Source organism: Dendrobium catenatum, unplaced genomic scaffold, assembly GCF_001605985.2.
Source record: "Dendrobium catenatum unplaced genomic scaffold, ASM160598v2 fragScaff_scaffold_387, whole genome shotgun sequence".
In the NCBI taxonomy this organism is placed as follows: domain Eukaryota; kingdom Viridiplantae; phylum Streptophyta; class Magnoliopsida; order Asparagales; family Orchidaceae; genus Dendrobium; species Dendrobium catenatum.
In genome coordinates this window covers 761,985-784,093 of record NW_021318849.1, presented here as the reverse complement: position 1 = coordinate 784,093, position 22,109 = coordinate 761,985, and the positions used below count along the sequence as shown (strand labels likewise).

Below are 22,109 nucleotides of genomic sequence, written 5' to 3'. Positions count from 1 at the left end.
GTACTAAGGGGCTGTTTGGTATCGGGATTTAAGTCGGATTTACGCTAAATCCAGCCAAACAGTTTTTGTGCGCATGTTAAATCCATTAACTTAATTAATATAATTTAAATTATTAATACTTAAGTAAATTAATTAAATAGTTAATTGTATAATTAGTACATAAAATAATTATCTAATTCAACTTAATTATATAATTAGTAATTAAATATTAATATAATTAGATTAATTAATATAACTTAATATATCTATTATTTAATATATAATTAATGGTATAAATAATAATTAATGGGTAATTTGTAATTAACATATTATTAAATTTATAACATGTTATATTTTTTATTTATTATTATAAATTTATTTTTAAGTTATAATTATGTTATTCACATTTTAATACCTAACTGCTATAAATCATGAAATATGTTATCAAACAATTTCTTCTGATTTAACAAAATTTAACATTTGGCATACCAAACAATTTTCAAGATTTAACACATTTCGAAGATTTACTAAATCCCAATTGTTGTCAAACAGCCCCTAAGTCTAAAAATTTGGCCTTCGTTCCTCTCAATTCGCCATCCTACCTGCATTTTCTTTACGCAAACCCTAATCTTTTAGCCGCCGTCTACCTCCGCCGCCATGGGTCGTATGCACAGCCGAGGGTATCCCTGCTTTCCTTGCGTCAATTTCTTACATTTCCTTTGTCTTTCTTGTTTTCATTCCCCTAGCTGTTACTGATCTAAATTTCCGTTTTTCGCACTCAAGAAAGGGTATTTCCTCTTCGGCTTTGCCTTATAAGAGGACTCCTCCGAACTGGCTCAAAACTTCTTCCCAGGATGTAAGTTATTGTTGCATCTGGCTTTCGCCTATTCAACCTCATTCAATGAATCATACGTGTTTATGAGTTTCCTGATGCTTAGGTGGAGGAGAACATTTGCAAGTTTGCGAAAAAGGGGCTGACGCCTTCACAGATTGGTGTAATTCTGCGCGATTCTCACGGTATTGCTCAGGTAAAGAGTGTGACGGGAAGCAAGATTCTCAGGATTCTCAAAGCTCACGGTATAGTCTCATTTATATAATCACCTTTTTTTTTCATTTATGAAGTTTGATTATCATACATAGGAATTAAGTGGTGTGTATGTAAAATCCCCTTTTTATTTCTTTCTCTTATTCTTCTGGTGATGTTATCTAGGTCTTGCACCGGAAATTCCTGAAGATCTGTATCATTTGATAAAGAAGGCTGTTGCCATCAGGAAGCATTTGGAAAGGAACCGCAAGGATAAGGACTCAAAGTTCCGGCTTATCCTTGTGGAGAGCAGGGTCCATCGTCTGGCTCGTTACTACAAGAAGACTAAGAAACTTCCACCAGTTTGGAAATAGTCAGTATCTGTTTCTCGACGATTTTTATTTTTTTGCCAACTTAATTTTATGAAACTTGTTATCTTTTGATCAATTTCAGACTTCCTAAGAAGTCTCTATTATTTTTTTTTGCAATTCCCCTGCTTATTACTATATTTTTTAATTAATTGGTTGAATTGATTGTAATACTTTTGAAACTTGCAGTTCATTATCGCAGGAAAAAATCTTCATTCACGTGAGCATTCTATGATTGGATGCAATTATTGTTATATGTTAGAGTTGCATTGCTAATGTTCCCATTATCGTAAAGGGCCTTTAGGGATTTTTTTTTCTATTTTTTTATTTCTAGTATGTAATAAAAATATGTTTGGTGTCTTATAGGTATTTAAAAGATTAAATGAAATAAAAAATTTTTGAATGAATGTTCCTATTAGGGTTCTTGATAGGGATACCTTGACTTCAAAATAAATACTGTTATCCTATCTTGCATGCATCACCATAAAGGCTAGTAGCAATGAAAACCTTGCTGCAAATTTTTAAGTGGTTGAAGGAATTAATCAGGCTGATGGAGCAATTGTGATAGAAGAGAGGGATGTTGGAGTTTTTATGGTGATGGTGTGGCGTTGCTCTTCATCAAGGCAATCCACAAAGCGTATGTTGTCCTCAAGATTTGGATAGAAGATGCTGCTATGGGCGCAATTTGGTGGTTAGTGTGGTGGTTTTCCCATTATCTATGTGGACGAGGCTGCAAATGTTGTAGCTTTCATGCATGCTAAAATTCACCATGGTAGTGATAAGCAATAGCTTGAATGAAAGTAGAGGAAAAAGTCATAAACTTAGAAACCCTACTTCTTAATCGCAATTGGAGATATTTGAAAGGGGAGGAAGAAAGTGGGTCATGGTGTATTCACAACTCGATGGAGTTTCTATGTAATTATTGCATTGTTGGGGATTTGAGATTGCAAATTTTATTTTATTGCCTAGGGTGTAATCAAAGTATGATCCAAATAGACAAAGTCATACATGATAGGAATTAACGAGAGAACTGACGATGAAGCATTTGTCTATGAGTAGGACAAATGAGATGATTATGATAGGGTGCCTGTTAAAGTGAAGGAGTTGTGATGTGGTTTGGGAATAAATATATTTTTTAATATTAAAAATACATAAGAATTGTTTTTGTTTTTTAATTAAAGCATTTTGTCTTAAGAACTAAAAAAATAAAAATTAACAAGCAAATAGGTTTTGCCAACTTTAATTAGATTTTTAGAGAAAAAAAAAACCCATAAAAAATTGTCCCCAAAAGATATGAAATTTTAGTGAATAGGATTAATGACCTTTCTCCTCCACCTCTATGTGGATCCTAGAGAAAATTGCTTTGGTCCATTTTGTTGAGAAGATTTGTAAATATCTCTCATTCTTGAAACTCCAAATAGGCCCTTGATGTGCTCATATGTGTTGTCATGACTTGGTTTTTTGCAACTATTCAATAGGTTCCCTTATGAATCCCACCTTGCTATTCATTTATATCATATTGTGTTATATGTATTTCCCCATGTCACTTAATTCTTTTGATATAATTATAGCAATGCGCTCTTTGGTTTAATCTTATTTATTCCATGTTTGATTCACATTAATTTTATAATTAGCCTTTCTAGTGCAACTATAACTTTTTTCTTTGCATTTTCCAAAGATTTAATGCACTCTATGTGTAGTAGGTACTAACACTACCATTGTTAGGTCCAAAGTCCTTGATAAGAAAAGTGGAGGGTTGCGTTAGGTAGTCGAAAATCAGTGTAAAACTTGTCGAATAATCATGACATGAATTCTTTAGTGCATTGTATTAATGCTAGGGAGTTCACTGGAAGTCACACACTGTATAAACTGAATACAATGAGAAGTGTGTGCTGCATCGGTTTCCGAGTGTAGTGTTAAATAGACAAGGGTTCCTACATCATGAACAGATGTGGTTAAAGAAGCTAGTCCATGAAACTAGAATTCGGATTGGATCGTAGAATGTATGTTCTCTTACAGACAAATTAATGGATATAATTGATATTATTGATTCATAGGAAGATAAATATTTAATGCATTCAGGAAACTAAATCGATTGGAGAGAATGTTAAGGAGATTGATAGTGTAGGATTCAAACTATGGTATTCTGGTAGAAGTCGTACTAGAAATGGTGTAAGTGTAGTTCTAGATTAGAGTTTGAAGGATAATGTTATAAAAATTGGTAAAATTGGAGACAGAATTATTGCTTTGTAGATTATTATTGATACTAAGATTTTTAATATTATAAGTGCTTATGCTTCTCAAATATGTTTGAATATGTTTTTAAAATTAAAATTTGGTTAAAGATTAAAATTTTGGAATAACTTAGAAGAATTAATTCAAAAGATTCCTTTTGAAGATAGACTTTTTATTTGAGGAGATTTAAATATATATGTTGGTAGAGAGGTAGAGGATTTTAAAAGAATTCATGGTGGCTATGAGTTTGGAGCAACTAATGAAGGTAGTAAGACTATATTAGATTTTGCTCTAGCTTATGATATTATTTAAGCAAATAAATAGGTATCTCATTACTTATAAGAATGGATATAGTAAAATTCAGATTGATTATTTTCTTATAAGAAAAATAGATCGTTTAGATTGCAAAGATTGTAAGAAAAATAGATCATTTAGATTGTCAATCTTAGGCCTTATAAGAGGTTGGGTTGTATATTAAAATGGTTGAAATATACCACAGGCTACTAATGGCATATGCACATAAATTATGTGATTTTAAAGTTTCATAAATGATTGATGGTGCATGCTAAGGATGTAACTTGTGGAGTTTATCTTTTTGGTTTAATGAAGAGTAGTGATGGTGTCCCCTATCATGAACGTGGATCTCATATTTCATTATTGAGCTGGATTTTTGACGAATATAGAGGAGCAGGCATTTGATAGAGTTGTTGGAGGTGACAAATATTAAGTGAGCCAAACTCACAAGTGGCATTGTAAAAGATGAACGAGAAAACTTTAAAGCCACATTTCACGTCCACATTGCTTAAGTATTTTAATTATGAATCCCTTTCCAATATGTAATCATTTTCAAAATTAGTTCAATAGTAGGTTTTCGTACAAGTACTTGAAATTTAAATCGGTTGAACCAAACTTGAATTTTTCGTGTTGGATTTGTAAGTCTTCTAAATAGTGTAGTGAGCAAAGTAGATGTTGCAATCATATAATAGAGACTTAAAATTTATTTTAGAAACAATGATCACTATACAAGGTTTTAAAAGGCGAAATCGGGAATCGAGGTGTTTGTTCTAAACAAGGCGAGGCGTAAGCCTCAAAACGATTAAAATAAATTAATTTAAAATTATAAATAATGACAAAAAATAACAAAATATTATGTCAACTATGAATTTGAAGATTTGTTTTAAGATAATATTACTGGAATACAAGATTTAAAATAAACTCACTTAAAAATAAAACATCCCCTTAGGATCAAGACCCAAAGCAGGCTCGTCATCACTTTGATTGTCTTCAGAAGAATCTTCATAATTAATGTCAAAGTCATCCTCAAACTCTTCTTCATCTATAATATTTTTTCCTTTATCTCCTATATCAGTTAATATTTCATTAGCTATAAAATGAAACAATAGTAACATACAAAATAATTCATTATATTTAAGAATACCTTTGAATTTTTTTGAAGCTTCAATCTCACTTTGTTTCTTCCTTTTATATACTTGGGCAGTTGCTTCATTATCTTCTTCATTGACATGAGTTTCTCCTTCTGCTTCAACTTCAATCATAAATAAATCTCATAGCCGGGGCCCTCTCACCATCAACCATTCTAAGCACCTTTACTAATGGTCATGTTGTCTTCAAAGCATAATTTGTACTGCGCCAAAATGAATCGTCTCTCATAACAATCTTTTTAACTTGCTTTCCTTCTTGTTTTTTGGCCCATGAACTTTTATCCCACTCTTCAGAAGCAAACATTGCTTCCAAAGGTTGTCTTAACTCCTTGAATCTCTGCAATGTTAAATATGCAGTAGCAAATCTTGTAACAATAGGTCTAATAATTTCCTTGTAAGTGAATTTTCTCATCAAGCCGAGTACCCAAGAATGATTGTATATAAACTTACTAACGAATTTGGCCTTCAATATGCCTGATTTATGTTGAGGCAACTGTCCCAACCTCTCAAGCATCAAGTCATACAATGTGCAGCACAAGGAGTCCAGTAAAGGTGAGGCCTTTTCTCCATTAACATTCTTCCTGCAGCTTTATATGCACTTGCATTATCAGTAACAACCTGTACTACTAAAGCATCCCCACTTCCTCCACAACTTCATCCAACATTTCAAACAATAATTGTGCATCCTTTATAAAGCTTGAAGCATCTACTGATTTGAGAAAAGCTGTTCCATATGGATTGTTGACCAAAAAATTAATAATACTTCTATGTCGAATATCTGACTAGCCATCCGACATTATTGTCACTCCTGTCTCAATCCAAGTCTTCTTAACATCATCCACCATTTTTGAAGTTGTCTTAACCTCCTCATTCAGCATCCAAGTCCTCGGCTCATACATGCTTGGAAGTTGTAATCCTCTTCCATAGCTTCAAACAGATCGTAACATATTGATTCACGACGGACTCCTAACAACATTAAATGGAATCCCATTTTCATAGATGAATCTGGCGATATCCAAACAAACTCTATTCCTGAGTTCTTTTGTAGCTGTAGGAGGCTGAATATCCTGAGTATTTATGTTTTCGTCGTTATCAATATTTAGCATAAATCTATCCACGGGCCCCCGACTGTCTCAGTCAGAAGAAACTAGATGGCTTCCAATACTGGAACCTTCATGCTGTGATCCATAGTAAGAAGAGTTTCCTATCATCTCTTCCATATTTCTTTGTGTGACCTCCTTTGTGGTGGCAAACTTCTTTAAATAATTTGTATATTCCTTCTTCACATCATCAGGAACTTTTGCACATGGTCCCACATTAACATGAGTGCAGGCTAGATGATCCTTCAATCTCTTGACGCCACCAGTTATGCGCTTCTCACAGAAATTACATTTCATGTAAACATATCCCTTCTTTGCACCTTCGCCTGACACTTCAACTTGAGTTCTATATTTCCATGCAGGATCTTTCCTTCTTGTGCCACTAGTCATGCTAACAATAGGATATATTTTAACAATTATTTGTACTACCAAATACCATTAATAAAACAACATGAATACAAAAATATATCAGTCTGCCGGGGGTCCAAGGGGGCGCTGCCCCCTGGCGGGGTTCGACTTGCCCGGTCAGGTGGCGGGTGAAATTCTGCTCAATACCGAGCGTGTATCGAGCATGTACCGAGTATGTACTCATGTACCGCTCAATACCGAGCGTGTACCGAGTATGTACTGCTCAGTACCGAGCATGTACTCATGTACCACTCAATACCGAGCGTGTATCGAGCGTGTACTGCTCAGTACCGAGCGTGTACCGAGCATGTGCCGCTCAATACCGAGCATGTACTCATGTACCGCTCAATACGGAGTGTGTACCGAGCATGTACTACTCAGTACCGAGCGTGTACCGAGCATGTACCGCTCAATACCGAGCGTGTACTCATGTACCGCTCAATACCGAGCATGTACTCACGTACCGCTCAATACCGAGCATGTACTGCTCAGTATCGAACGTGTAACGAGCATGTACCGCTCAGTACCGAGCATGTACTCATGTACCGCTCAGTACCGAGCGTGTACCGAGCATGTATTGCTCAGTACCGAGCATGTACTCATGTACCGCTCAATACCGAGCGTGCACCGAGCGTGTACTGCTCAGTACCGAGCATGTACTCATGTACCACTCAAGACCGAGCGTGTACCGAGCATGTACCGAGCATGTACTGCTCAGTACCGAGCGTGTACCGAGCATGTACCGCTCAATACCGAGCATGTACTCATGTACCGCTCAATACGGAGCGTGTACTGCTCAGTACCGAGCGTGTATCGAGCATGTACTCATGTACCGCTCAATACCGAGCGTGTACCGAGCATGTACTGCTCAGTACCGAGCGTGTACCAAGAAGAAATAAATCGTTACCTTCGATCGCCTCCAGTTATGTTCGAACTCGACCGAACTGTGGTCGTCGAAGTCGACGGAGTTCGCCTTTCAGTTCTCACCCGAAGCAGAAGCAAGTATGTTACCCTAATACTCGACTCTTATACGACTCTCACCGCTCGGTCTATATACTTACAAATCGAAGCGGTGCCTCGTTTCGCTTCGAGGCGTTACGAACCGATGCCTACGCCCTGTGCGAAATAAGCGCACGCTCCGCCGAATCCAATGAGACGTAAGCCTCAACGCGCAAATGCTTCGCCTCGCCTTGAGTCGTGTCTCAGTGCGTACGCCTCTTCCGCCTTTTTAATCGTTCAAGATAGAGATCTAAATACTTCGGTCAAGTTTGATGCATTAGAGACACATATAATATCATCATTTTAGTTAACTATGAATGTGTAATGAAAAGATAGAAATACTATTCTATGAAATTATTATGTAACTTTTAAGGTAGATATTATTTTGTAAGAGTATCATGAATAAAATAATGAGGTTTATTATATATTGAAAAAAAAAAAGGTCTAGCATGGTTAGCTTTGATGATCTGTATTTAAGGTGAAACTTTAAGTTCATATAAGATATTTGTTGAGATTTGAAAACTTATGGTTCCTATTGTAATAGTTTGGTTAGAAAATATTTTCAATGGATTTTTAAATACTATTTAGATGCCAATTTTTTGGAAATGTATTCTGGCATTCAATATCTAAGAGCAAAAAAAATGTTCAAAGTGCTAACTCTAGAGGTATAGCATTTATTGTTCATACAATGAAGCTATGAGGGTAAGTAATGGAAGATAGATTTAAGAAACATGTTAGATTTAAAGAGTCAATTTATGCTAGCAATCTTTATCATGCAAATAAACTATATTCTAAATTGTGCTCACTTTTTAAGTCATATGATGAAGCTTTGGGAGAAAGTAATGCGGATACACTTAAAAAAAACTAAATTTCAGATATTCAATTTGAGTTTATGCTAGTAAAGTGATGCAAGCTAAGTGGATTAAAAAGTAAACCAAAGGAGAACACAAAGAAAATTAGGACTTGACTCAATTTAACACTTAGAAAGCCAACACCAAATAAACTTGAAAACAAACGGAAGTTAAACACTAAGAAAATTAAAAATAAAAACTACCATCAGAACAATCAGCTAGTGGTCACCTCACATGCATCAAAATAGTAGGTAAAATGATTAGTGCCCAAATACATGCAAACTAGTGGTCCACCACAGCAACTTTGCGCTAACGTCCACCACAACTCCTCTGGCAAATGCTAACAAATCGGCCAACCAACAGCTTCAAATGCTTTAGAAGAAAGATACAAATGGGTTGGAAACTTGCAGAGAGAAGAAATAGATAAGAAGCCTGAGACAGAGTTAAAGAGAGGAGAAGAGGAAGGGGGCATAGCTCGCAAGATATCAAAGAAGAAACCCTTAGGTTTTAGTGTTTATCACTCACCAAATTCTGCTCCCAAATGCCATAAAATAGCCCCAATATATAGGTGAAAAAAGGGAACCAAACAACCAAACAGCCGCCCACTCAACCCAATAAGATAGAGGGATGTAAAAGACCAAAAGACAACTGCCTGGAGCAGCACACGAAGGTGTAAATGAATCCCAGCAATAAGCTCACATACCCGAATCAACTAAACAACGCCAAAGAAAATAGCACGCCAAAGGAATAGCATGTCCAAGAGCACAACCTACACATGATCATTGATTGCCTTCCATCATAGGGTAGACAAAAATATAAAAAACATAAAATTCAAATTACAATAAAGTTCAAAATAAAATTGAAATGAAGTTTGCATGCATCATAAAGTCTATTATATAAGTTATTTTTGTGTTAAAATAATTAAACATAAGTTTAGAGCTTAGAATTTATCTTTGCGTGGATTTAATTGATTTTAAGAGGGCATATAATTAGTATCATAAAAATTAGCTTGGTGTACATTAAGAAAGATGTGAACTTTAGATATGATAATGGATCTTTATTTGTTAGTATAGAAGCAGTTTTGGAGTGAACGAAGAGTTTCCATTTATAGTAGGAGTTTGTCAAGCACCAACGTTGAGTATACATGTCTTTTTATTTGTTATGGTGATGCTTCTAATGAGTGTTCAAAATGAGATGTTTTGGTGTGTACTTTTTGCTTATGAAGAAAATATTTAGAAGATAGAGTTTTTAGATTAGTTGGATACAAATATTATTTTTCATGTAATAATAATTATGATTGGTATTAATGATTTTCAGCCAATATTATTAGAAGATAAAGTGATATTTAGGTGCGATAGATTTAAGAATATTGGATCTATTATATGTATTTGTTTAAAATTGAGCATTTTTAGGTTCGTCTTAAGGACTACCTCAGGGTAAGGTGCTTGCAAAATGTACGCTTCAATTGTTTGAGACGTGCTTCGAATTATACATAAGGTGTACACCTATGCTTCATTGTTTGCATAATAGTTTTTGAGTATGATGAAAATCCATTAGTTATTAGTAATTTGCTTTTGGATGATGAATAATTTGTGGAGGATTAAAATGAAGTTTACCATCACAATCACAAGAGGAAAATCTTAATGTCCTTTTTTATTGTAGAAAGAACAAGAGAAACAAAAGTCTATGGGAAAGTAACAAACTATATTCGTATAAAGTCTTATGTAATAGAAATTATAAATGGTTATATTATTTTAAATAATATCCTTTTTGGGTTTAATTGATTAGGGAAGAGGAAGATCATTGAAATTTAAGATGAAGAAGAAGAATGTTGATACAAGTGAGGCTAATGAAGGTGAGAAAGCAGTCCATTATAATGTTGATCCTAATGAAAATTCTCCAAGTGATAAAAGTTAGATTTTGCGAATTTGGTGTCCTAAGTTATAGATTGTTTGTTTAAGATTTTTGTTTATGTTTTCTTATTTATCTTATACACCTTGTTTTTTTCTGAAGTGTTTGCATGTTTTTTAACGATGTTACTTGGACATTTTTGAATTACTCTCATATTTATTGTTGAGAGATAATTGAGCTCAAAATTTTATTGCGTTACTTTGTCTTGAGTCATAATGAGGATTATTCTTAAATGCTTTATTATTTTATATTTTTAATAAATTTAATGGTTTTATTTTGAGGCTTGCACTTGAAAGTGCCTCAATACATGATTGTGCATTTTTAAACCTATATTAATGAAGAAATATAATTTAGAGTTAGAGTTGACTGGTTAAAATTCATATTAAGTCTATAGAGTATTATGCACAAGGGATCATGGTTTAAAATTGCGCAATATGAGGCTCGCCTTGAGGCCCGCCTTTGCGCAATTCCAGTAAAAAACGCCTCGATGCTTACGCCTCGAGTTTTTTTATGAGGCTTGCGCCTCAACTTAGTTGAGGCCCGCCTCGCCTCACTGGCATGAGGCTTACGCCTCATGCTATATATATTAAAACTTACATAAATCTTGAAGTAAATGCCCGACATTGGACTCTATAGGAGAGGAGGAAGGGGAGAGAGCAGTTCATCATAATGATGATTCAAATGAAGAACCCAATGAAGAACCCCTTAGTGATGACATTGTTGATGACTTATGAGTTCTTATGTGATATGCCATTGCTTTTTTTTTTGGAAATTGGAATTATATGTTAATGAAAAGAATACTAGGATTTGGGAAAGATAGAATTTTGAGTTGAACTATATTTTATGTTGTCTTATTATTAGGATATTTTGATTTCACTTCATATCTTATGTTTTTTTATGTTTTATATTATTCACTCATTAGTATATAAAAAATTTATCATTTTATGTTTACGCAATCTTTTGATTTTGAGGCTTACGCCTCAAAACGCCTTGAGGCTTACGCCACGCCTCACGAATGAAAAACGCCTCAATACCCGAATACGCAATTTTAAACATGGCAAGGGATAGTACTATGCAACAAGAGAAACTTATGGAGGCTTAAAGATAGTTTTTTATAAATTATAATTAGATTGATGATGCATGGATCTAAGTGTTGGTGTATAAAAAAAATTGGTGGCTAAGCATGATTAAAATAAGAATTTTAAGATGGACAAGTGAAAAAATTAGGAGGGATGGTGTAAGAAAAATTATATTTAAGTGGTGATATATATTTTGGAGAAAAGTTAATTGGAAGTTGATTTTGGGTGATTTTGGCCTATACAATGAAATAGTTGAGGATGCATCAATATTTTTAGAGGATTATCAAGAAAAAATGGTATGACACTAAGTTACCATGATTGAAAATTGTTCAGAATTATTTTTGAAGAATGTTTAGAAATTAAAACAGCACTTGCTAATAGCTTGCTATTTGTATGATATTTATATTTGAGTGTCTTGTTTTTGATATATTGATGCTTGGGAAATTTTGAATAACACTACGGGCTTTGATCAGGATAAACTAGTTTACTTGAATCCTAATAGCTTGCTAAAGAGGCTGGAAAAGATAATGGCTTGAACCTTAGTTGGTTATTCTTATGAACATTGCAATCTTTAAGGACTAGCACTGGCACAAGCGATTGTTAATAGATGGACTGTACTTTCATTTAGATTACATCAGAATCTAGGTAATGCACATTTTAAATAAAAATAAAAAACAGCACCCTCAAGGAGATCTTTAATCAATACTATTCTTAAATTTTCATAATCTTCTTGTGTAACTCTATTATATCTCATAAGCTTTATTATCCACAAAGTGAAAAAGAAAGTCAAAGTTTTGTAACACAAACAAATCAAGAGAAATATATATATATATATATATATATATATATATATATATAATTTTATTTTCTAACACAAATTAAATCTAACCAATCAAGATTAGTAATTCACCTACAGTTTATGTGTGTTCTAATGTGATTTGAAATCAACCATTTTTGTATTCTAATGTGTGTCACAGTTTGAAATTTTGTGACTATTTATTTGTTGATTTGTGTTTTCATTTTTTGGTTATTTTGTTGTTATGCATTTGATAGATGTTCTTTGATCTTCACACACCTTTTATTTTTAATTAAAAAAATTTAAAAATAAAATTTGTTCACATCATATTGTATGATTACCTCTGTATTATATGATCTACACATCCCTGCATAAATCTCTGCCATCAGTGAAATCAATGGTCTTGATTTGATTAATTATTGGTGATCTAGCATACGAATACCTCTTCGCTTTATACAATACACGTGTCAACAGCCGTTGGACAAATGCAAATTGGTCGGTACGATATTAATTGATTTATCGTACTGTGCGATCCTTTTGGTCAAGAGTCGCACAGATGATTCCTCGAGACGAACACTTTCTCTTAAGTTCGTTTAGTACGATCATGATCGTACTATACGATTTGACCGCTTTTTCCGATAAGTCATACAGACGATTTAAATTCGTCTAATCATATTGTATGTTATCAAATCGTACTGTATGATTGGTTGTAAACTCTATAAATTGAAGGGATTTCTAAAGCTAAACTCATCCTGTACTTCGAACATCTTCTTTCTTAATTCAAACCTTAAATTGCTCAAAATATCAAAGGTAGCAAGCGTGGTCATCTTACCCAAGTTCCTCCTCTCATCACACTGTCAACAATTGTTTTCAGTGGGCAGAAGATGACACATCCTATTATTGGTACAAAGACTCTCGCATCACCCCATCTTTACTACTGAACCAATATGCCCTAAACTATCAAGTGCTCAATATTTACACATCCACCACTCTGCAATTCTTACTTACATTTGCTTTTCCCTTTAATTATGAACTCCTTTATGAATTTTTTACAAACATAAGGATTAGTGTTGTTGTTCCCATCATGCGATCCTATGTCAGTAGGTGACTTCGACCCCAAGCAATGACCTCTAGGGGAGACTTTGATTGGAGTGTGGTCAATTTAATCATTATAAATTTTGTCCTAAATCAACATCAACCCTTGGTCCACTTTTTGAGTCAAAATATGTGTATTATCCAGTATGTCCTTAGAACCTCAATCATTCCTAAAGCTGAAGATTGCATAAATATTACCCTACTTCTTTCATTGGTTAGCTACTTTATTATGTCTGAAATACAATTTGTTAAAGCCCAAACGATCATTGATTACATTCAAATTCTTACTCCCATTCGTCTTCCTTGCACCAAAAGGAAGCAAAACATTTCCCTTGTCATTGCCTACATCCTTGAAAAAAAAAATATAAGCTTACATATCCTGCTACCGTTGATCATTTCCCAATTTTCTACAACAATAGTTCCTTCCACGTTTTTTTCGTCATCACCAGGAGCACGAACAAAAAGAAGCACTTGATTTTGATGAGAAAGGGGGAGCTCGTCATGCAGCAGTAAGAAGAACTTGATTATGATCAATCCCAATTTTTTTTGCAAAATAATTCAAAATTTTTATTCTCAAACTCTTCATCATGATCATTATGAATTATAGAGATAAAAAATCCTAACTTCCTCTGAATCCAAATAGAGAAAATTTTAAACTCATCAAATGCCTCACTTTTATGTGTTAAGAATTTAACACATGAATTTAGAGTAATCATCTACTAGCACAAATCCAAAACTCTTACCACCTAGACTAGCCGTACTAACGGGGTCCAAATAAATTCATGTGCAGAATCTCTAGTGGTTTAGTAGAACAATATCCTTAGTAAAATGAATGAGGACCTAATTTGCTTTCCTGACTGACAGGCATCACATACCCTTAGTGAAGTCCAGCTCAGGAATGCCTCTAATTACATCCTGTTGGGTAATCTTCCTAAGGGTTTTTATATTAGCATGGTATAGTCGCCTATGCCATAGCCATGATTCATTCATAATAATTTTCAAGTAACAAAGATAATCAGAAATATCAATGCAACCCAAATCAAGCATATAAACATTATTAATTCTTATCCTTTTGTCTCTAGAATGATTTTTTCATTTAAAATAATTGAACATTTATTTGAAATAATTTTACTTCAAAATTTTTATCATATAGTTGGCTAATGCTAAGTAGCTTGTGCTTTAACCCTTCTACTAAAAGTACATTTTCAATAGCAAAGCCATTAGTTTTACTGATTGTAGCTGAGCCAACCACTTTTCTAGTAGTGTTGTCACCTAATATTATATTGCCTCTGCTCTTGCCTCCAACGTGATAAACTGTTTTAAGTCTCCAATCATGTGTCTTGAGCAACTGTTATCTAGGTACCAGATGCTCTCACTGGCTCTCTTGTGAGAGTGTTCGTACAAGGTCAATCAAAGGTTAGTTTTGAGAACCCAAGTGAGTTTGGGTCCCACCTTATGCTTCCATGTATGAATGTTATGCATGTTATGCTATGATGTTAATGCTTTGGACCTCCAAACTAGGTGTGTTCTATGGTGTAAAGTGCATGTGTGTGTAATGTGTCCTAGCATATCACAAGAGTAACACCTAACACCTAGAAATATATTCACTAATATATATGTGGGATAATACCTCTTCTTAAGGATATATGATGCATGTTGTGTCCTAGGTTGCAACTTTAATGAAAGTGTAGGCCCCCGTGTGTTTTATGTTGAAGTGAATTTATTTACTTTTATAAATGATCATTTGTACTTTTATAACTAGCCATTTCAATGCATGCTTACTATTATTGCAAGTGTCTCTAGTTCCTTGAATGCTTCATTTAGCTCAATATGATCATCTTTTAAGGAATTATGTGTCTTAGTTAATTCAATATGTTTTTTATTTAGATCATCAAACTCATCTAATAATGATGCATGCTCCCTATCTATTGAAACAAGCTCAATTTTTATATTAGAATGCTTTTTAACTAACATGTCATGCTCAATTTTTCAAATTAGAAAATTCCTTTTTCAAACATGTATGCTGTCTTTTTCCATATAAATCATAAATTTGCTCGAAAATTAAAAATAATTCATCATAAGTTAGCTCGCATACCTCTTATTGATCAAAGTTATCATTAGCCATTAGGAATAAATTTGTTATCTCCTCCAGTTCTTGTTCTAATGGAGTCCGAGGTTGATGAGTCTATCTTGAAAGTTTTTGCATTTTTTATTTTCCCATTTTTGCATTTGGCTTATTATCACCCTTTCCTTTGTAGGGTGACTCTTAAGATTGAGGCAATCATATCTTAATTATTCAAGCTTTCTGCACCTAAAACAAATAGTGTCAAAAGAAACTTTATTGAATTTACATGTTTTACCTTTATTTCTTTCGTGGTAGCGCTTTTACTTTTGGTTCAGGAAGCTTTTAAATTGTCAGGTCATTAGGATTAATATCCTCGCTCCCTTTAGCTTATGAACTATTGCTATTTGTGTCATCAGCCTTCAACGCCAAGGTTTTCTCCTTTTTCTTGTCAATTGCATTTAACAACATTTGGCTTACATTTTGTCTTTAAGCAATGACAAAGCCCAGTAAATTGTTAATAGAAAATGCATCCAAATCTTTAGATTTCGAAATAACGATGACTTTCACATTGAATGAATCATGTAAACAACATAGGATCTTATTGACTTTCTCATATTTGAAGAGTTCTCTTCCTAAAACATGCAATGAAATTACTATTTTGGTAAATCTAGTGTACATGTCAAATATAATTTTTCTAAGTTTCATGCAGAAGAGTTCATATTCATACAACAATAAATTTAAGTGGGATTGTTTGACTTCATTTGTACTTTCATATGTGATACAAAGTCTATCCCAAATTTCTTTACCAGTAGTACAAGTAAAAATTATCATATAATTTTCAGATTTAAGTGCACTGAAAAAATAATTTAAACATTTGATATTTAGTTATGCTAAATCTCTATCCTCCATACTCCATTCAGTAAACTAGACTTCTATTTTTACACCATTAACAATACGAGAAGGAATAGAGTAACCAACTTGTATCATATTCCTCATTCGAAAATCAATTGATTACAAAAAGGATGACATACGGATTTTTCAAAAGTCAAAAGGAATATTATCAAAAAGCGTTAAATGGGTTCTTGAATAACCCACAACGATATTCCAATTCCTAAAGTGTGTTATCGAATCTTTCTCAAGGTTTTTAAACCACTAATTCAGAGAACCCGCTCTGATACCAATTGAAAGTCAAAAGATGATTGTGAAATCACTTGAACTACTAAATGACACATCAAGAGGGGGTGAATTAGTGTTTTAATTTTTTTTTTCAAAAATCCTTTTTGAAATTAAAACAAAATTTCCAACTTAAGTTCAAAATTAGATTTTTTAATGTGAAAGCGAATTAAAAAACAACACTTATTTTTATATTTTAATTTTTGTAGGAAAACAATTAAGAAATATTGTTTATTCTTTTTTTATTTTATAATTTATTTCTTTTTCAACCAAGAAATAAATTCGATCAACCACAAATCTAGTATCACAATAATCACCAGCACAAACCAAATTGCATAATGTAAATATGCAACAAGCAATACGTAGAAAGTAAAGTGCAAAAAGTAAATGAGCAATCACAACAAAATTTTATAATAGTTCGCTCAATTTGACCTATGTTCACTCCCCGAAATCCTATTCAGGTAATGCACTAAACATTTTAGTATCTCTCCTTTAGCCCCCTCAGGAGAGCCCTCACAAAAACCACTTTCACCCAAAATCCCTTTCACTTTTCTTGGTGCGGCAGAGTAGCCAAATCCTTTTCACAAATCCGGTGTCGCAGAGTAGCTAAATCCCTTTCACCTTCCCTGGTGCGGCAGAGTTGCCTGTAGCCCTGTGACACCAAGAGATTCTTAACGAAGTTTTCTTTTGATACATGGAGGAACAAGGTGGAATTTGGTCGGAGAAACCGTGTGAAAATACTCTCTCACACTCTCTTGCACTCACACGGCTCTTCTCCCTCTCTCACAACTTTACCTCCCTCCCCCTTGCTCAAATCTCTTTAAAATCTTGTTTACAGAAGATGCATACCTTAGATAGCCAAATATCCTCTCAAACAAATTAAGAAAGTTTAAACAATAGGCTTAAAAAAACTCTAATTTTTAATTATTCAGTCTGTGTTTGTACAATACAATTTATTCAATTTTTTCATATTAGTGTTGTACGATGAATAATGCTCAGTATGATCAATTAAGAAAACTTACATTGATCATCCAGTATAAACCTTGATTGTATTGTACAATTAGTTAAATTCAAATCACAAATCGTCCAGGACAAACCCCAGGCGATTAATTATCATCCAATAGAAGTTTCTATTTGTATAGTACGAATCATGGTCGTATAGTATGATAATATGATTAATTCAATCGAATCACAGATTGTCCAGGATGAACCCTGGGCGATTAATTATAGTTCCATGCATCTGTTGCATCGTACAATACGAATTGTAAAGTAGTATAATATTATCTATAATTTCAATTAATTTTGATTCGGCTACTTAATCATAGAAATTAAATTAGACAAAATTTTAATTTCATCGTACAATATGATTTGGATCATCCAATGCGAATAGACCAATTTTTTAAATTCAAAATATTGCCTAATTTTAAATATCGTCAGGGGTTTCAGATTTTAATTGATCGTCTTGTACGATTTTTTATTACAGTACAATTAGTTCATTCTTTAATTTCAAATTTATTTCATTTAATTAAATTTTTAATTAAATTCTGATCACACAGATCGTCCAGTATGATCATCAGAAAAAATAAAATTTTTAGTTTTACTGCCCCCGTGTGTGTGTGCATGATTGCTAAGCTACACTTTTTTTACATTGATTGACTCAAGAAATAAAATTACACTATTTAAAATAAAGCAAACTTATACAACCCAATCTTGAGCTCTGATCTTCTGATAATGTTTGGTGTATATTGAACTTGAAATATTCGTACACAGAAAAATATATGTCATATAAAGAGCATGAGAAACTAAGTAGTCATCCAATAATATTTGTAATCACAAAAGACAAGTTTGGGCTCCCTCATTGCAACAACCATCTTAGGACGACTCTCTCTAATCTTAATTGTCATTGGAGCTATTTGAACTTTTTCATGTATATATTCATTTTGTATTTTGTTTCTATGTGTAAAGCTATTTGTCATTGGAGCTATTTGAACTTTTTCATGTATATATTCATTTTGTATTTTGTTTCTATGTGTAAAGCTACTCATCCACCTGAGCATCCTTATATCTGCAATACATAACTTAATTTTTTGCTTTTTTTTAATGGCCAACATTTTGCACCATAAAGCATCGTATGTCTCACCATGTTATAAAAAATTCCCTTAAATTTGAGGGCTTCTTTTTTATCACATAGCAGGCTTGATGCATTCATTCATTCAACTATCCAACTTGAATTCTATTAATAATATCCCCATCTATTTTACCATCTCTTAGAACAGTAGACCCGGGATATCTAAAAGTTGCACTTTTATTAATGGCTTGGTCAGTCACCCAATTTAACAATTTTATCACTATATTTATATGACTAATAAAATTACACTTTATGTATTCAGTTTTAGATCTGCTCAAATGAAAACCTTCAGACTCTTAAGGTTGGCATCCAAAATTCAAGTTTTTCTTCAACTCTCTCGCTGTATTATCAACAAGAAAAATATCATTAGCATAAAGCATACACGATGGTACATCCTCTTGCAGATGTATAGTAATAATATTAATGATTAAAGCAAAAAGATATGGGCTTAAAGCTGATCCTTGATGTTATCCGGTTGAAATAGGTAAATTGTTGGACTAATCAATGTGTTTGAACATAACAATCCCTATGCACGTCATTTTTTCCATTGATACAAGTTTAAAAAAAAAAATCTTTTGAGTTATTCTAGATAAAAAAAGACGCTCTGATTGTTTATATTTCCAGATTAACATGAATGAAAGAAATTTCCTGTAGTTAGCATAAACATTTCTCTTGTACAATGCATTCATTTTTTAAAGGACTGCAGGGTTTTCGATATCATAACTTTTTTTTAATCTATGCATTTGTGAGGTCTGCTGTGTTTATGATATGCTTTTTCTTGGAGTTCTATGGGAATTTTTTTTTAGGGCTATATAGTTCGTGATTTTAGCTTTGGAGTCCATTGGTATACAGTATGTTCTAAAATCTGTTGTCTGCTAGGTGAAGACACAGTTATGATTGATTTTTCTGATGAAGTTAGAATTCTACTGCGTTTTTTATTTGTTTGAGATATATGCATATAATAAATGTTATTTTCCCCAAGTAGTATGTAGTCTGATACTGTTATTTTGCTTGTCTTAACTCCTCTGTTTCTGATCTATGGTTTCGTTTCCTTCTCAAATTGCTGTGATCGTAACAAATTTTTTTTCTGTGCAGCGAGTCAACAACAGCAAGTACTCTTGTGGCTTAGGAGCATTTTTGTGTAATCAATTCTTGCGTGGATCAACCCATAAGCCATTTTCTTTTTTTTTTTCCTGCTCCCTTCATATGCTTTTGAAAATTAATGGATATGAATATTTATTAGTTGCGTCTGTTTTAGAGCATGCTATTTGCTGCAACTGTTGTCTCATTTGCAATTATGCTTTTTTTTTTTATATAGTTGATTGCTATTGCATTCTCTTCTATTATTGTTGTGTTGCTTTGGAGAATCTAGTTCATTATTTTTCAAGTTGCTAATAAACGAGGTCCCATTGTTTCTAGCTAACTACATAAGTGCAACTTGTCTAAAAATATACTATAGAGAAATATTAATTTAGCTTAAATTAGATATGTGCTTTGCGAGCAAGCTAAATGATGTGGATAAATGTTGACCGTCAGGTACTGTGGCACTGGTTTTTTTTTTTTTTTTTTTCTCTGGTAATTTGGTTCTCTTTTTTTCTTGTCAAATATGGCAGTTATGATGTTATAGTAATAGCTGCAAAGTGCAAAGATTTGTACATTTTTATTTTTATTTTTTTATTTTATTTATTTATTTATTTATTTATTTTACAAAGATTTGTACATGTTGCGCATGCAATAAGAATGGGCCAGTTGGGGTTTTTCAATGAAATGAAGAACCCTTATAGAAAATCACAACAGGATCCATAATATACATAGGAACTGATGAACACGTTATTCTGCTATTTTTGGTTGCCTGTAATGGCGAGATTTGGCTTTTATATTGTTAAGCAGAGTATTGAATTAATGCCGCCGCTGCACTAAGTTTCTATAATAGATAACCTTTTTTAACTGCTACTGATTTCAAAGATGGTATGAATATAGAGCAAAAACAATTCCTTTTCCAGATCTTATCCCTCAGTCTTAACTTAACAATCAGTGTATGGATTTAAACATAAAAAATGACGAGTCTTTAAAAATATTCCGTAGATACTTCAATGGAGAACTTCAAAATTAAGTTTACTTATATGAAGGCCTACAAAACTTTATTATAATCTCACGTGGCCACTGTTTGCATTCGAGATCAAAGCATAGAGTTTAGTTTCAAGATCGAATTAATTTTTAATTTTATTTATTTAAAATACATATTTTAATTATCCAATCTCCAAGTTGATTTTCAGCCTGGGTTTGGATTAGATCAAGCAAATCAACTAAAAAAAATATTATTGTAGGTGCTATACCAATTAAGTGTAATTTTATAAATCAAGATAAAAAGAGTGATTGTAGATGTGCCAACATTTGGATTAAATTGACATGATTAATTTCTATTAACTATGATTTTTAAATTTTGTACTAATCATGTCATACAAAGTATATCGTATTGTATAAAATATTTCTAAATTACATTTAATTAAACACATAACTATAACAAGATAACAAGTTATGATCATAATTTAAACTAATCATACCATATGATTTGGGTTGCACGAAACAATTAACCAGTAATTGAATTTGAATTTTAAATAAATATTAATTAAGAATTTTTATTGATTGGAAGGTTGAAAACCATTATTGATTGTATGGAGAATCTGGTTAACAACACTAAGAGTAATTTCTACACTTGTTAACCTTGAGAAAACAAAACTTGTGAGAGAAAGCAATCTCCTACAATGTAGTCATCTTCTTTTAGCAAATCTTCCAATCCTCATGTTTGTAGACTTGGTTTTGAGAGCTTTGTTGGCTTTTGTTGGGAGAGGACATAAATCTCAAAAGTGAACTTGCAAGAAAAGGAACTACCCAATAGGTTGTGCTAGGAGCAGCTTGTTTCACACCTTATTGCACATTAAATACATTTGCTTTTTTTTTTACTTATTGCAATCTCTTATACATATAAATTGAATATGCTTTGAAAATTTTATTGCATGTGGTAATTGATTAATGGATAGGTTTAGTTTTAGTGGGAGAAACTATTTAATAACAATACAATAGTTCGAAGAATTGTATTAAACAAGCTATCTACAACATATGATTGTAATAAAAAAAAAACAATAAAGTAAACCAAGTTTAAAATTATAGAGATTACCTCTTGAAAATTTCAAACCCACAATTTGGAAAAGCTTCTCCAAGCTTCTCACTTTCAGGGTGTCCACCTTAAGTGATTTCCTCCAATCACCTAAACATTGATTCCAAATATGATGAGGGTAGGGTGGTTGGGCTTAGATCACTGATGTGATCAATTGGTAGATGGAGAAAATATTCTAAGATATTTAGAAAAGTTAAGTTAGGTTAGGAGGAGTTAATTTGAAGGTTGTGATAAGGCTTAAGGAGTTTATGTCGTAATCCACAATTCTTGGTGTTCTA

The 22,109-nt window shown here is 32.9% G+C and overlaps 1 protein-coding gene across 2 annotated transcripts; it reads left to right on the top strand.

Moving 5' to 3' along the window:
• The first annotated feature begins 532 nt into the window (after nucleotides 1-532).
• On the top strand, nucleotides 533-20,076 carry LOC110096862 (40S ribosomal protein S13-like). Of its 2 annotated transcripts, XM_020822989.2 has the most exons (5): nucleotides 533-659; nucleotides 763-835; nucleotides 918-1,056; nucleotides 1,190-1,376; nucleotides 19,749-20,076. In XM_020822989.2, the coding sequence occupies exons 1-5, from the start codon at nucleotides 637-639 to the stop codon at nucleotides 19,780-19,782; spliced, it is 456 nt and encodes a 151-aa protein (XP_020678648.1). In that variant the 5' UTR covers nucleotides 533-636; the 3' UTR covers nucleotides 19,783-20,076. The 2 variants fall into 2 exon arrangements, with proteins under 2 accessions (XP_020678648.1, XP_020678649.1); XM_020822990.2 differs by lacking the exon at nucleotides 19,749-20,076 and having other exon boundaries at nucleotides 1,190-1,377.
• The last annotated feature ends 2,033 nt before the right edge of the window (nucleotides 20,077-22,109 follow it).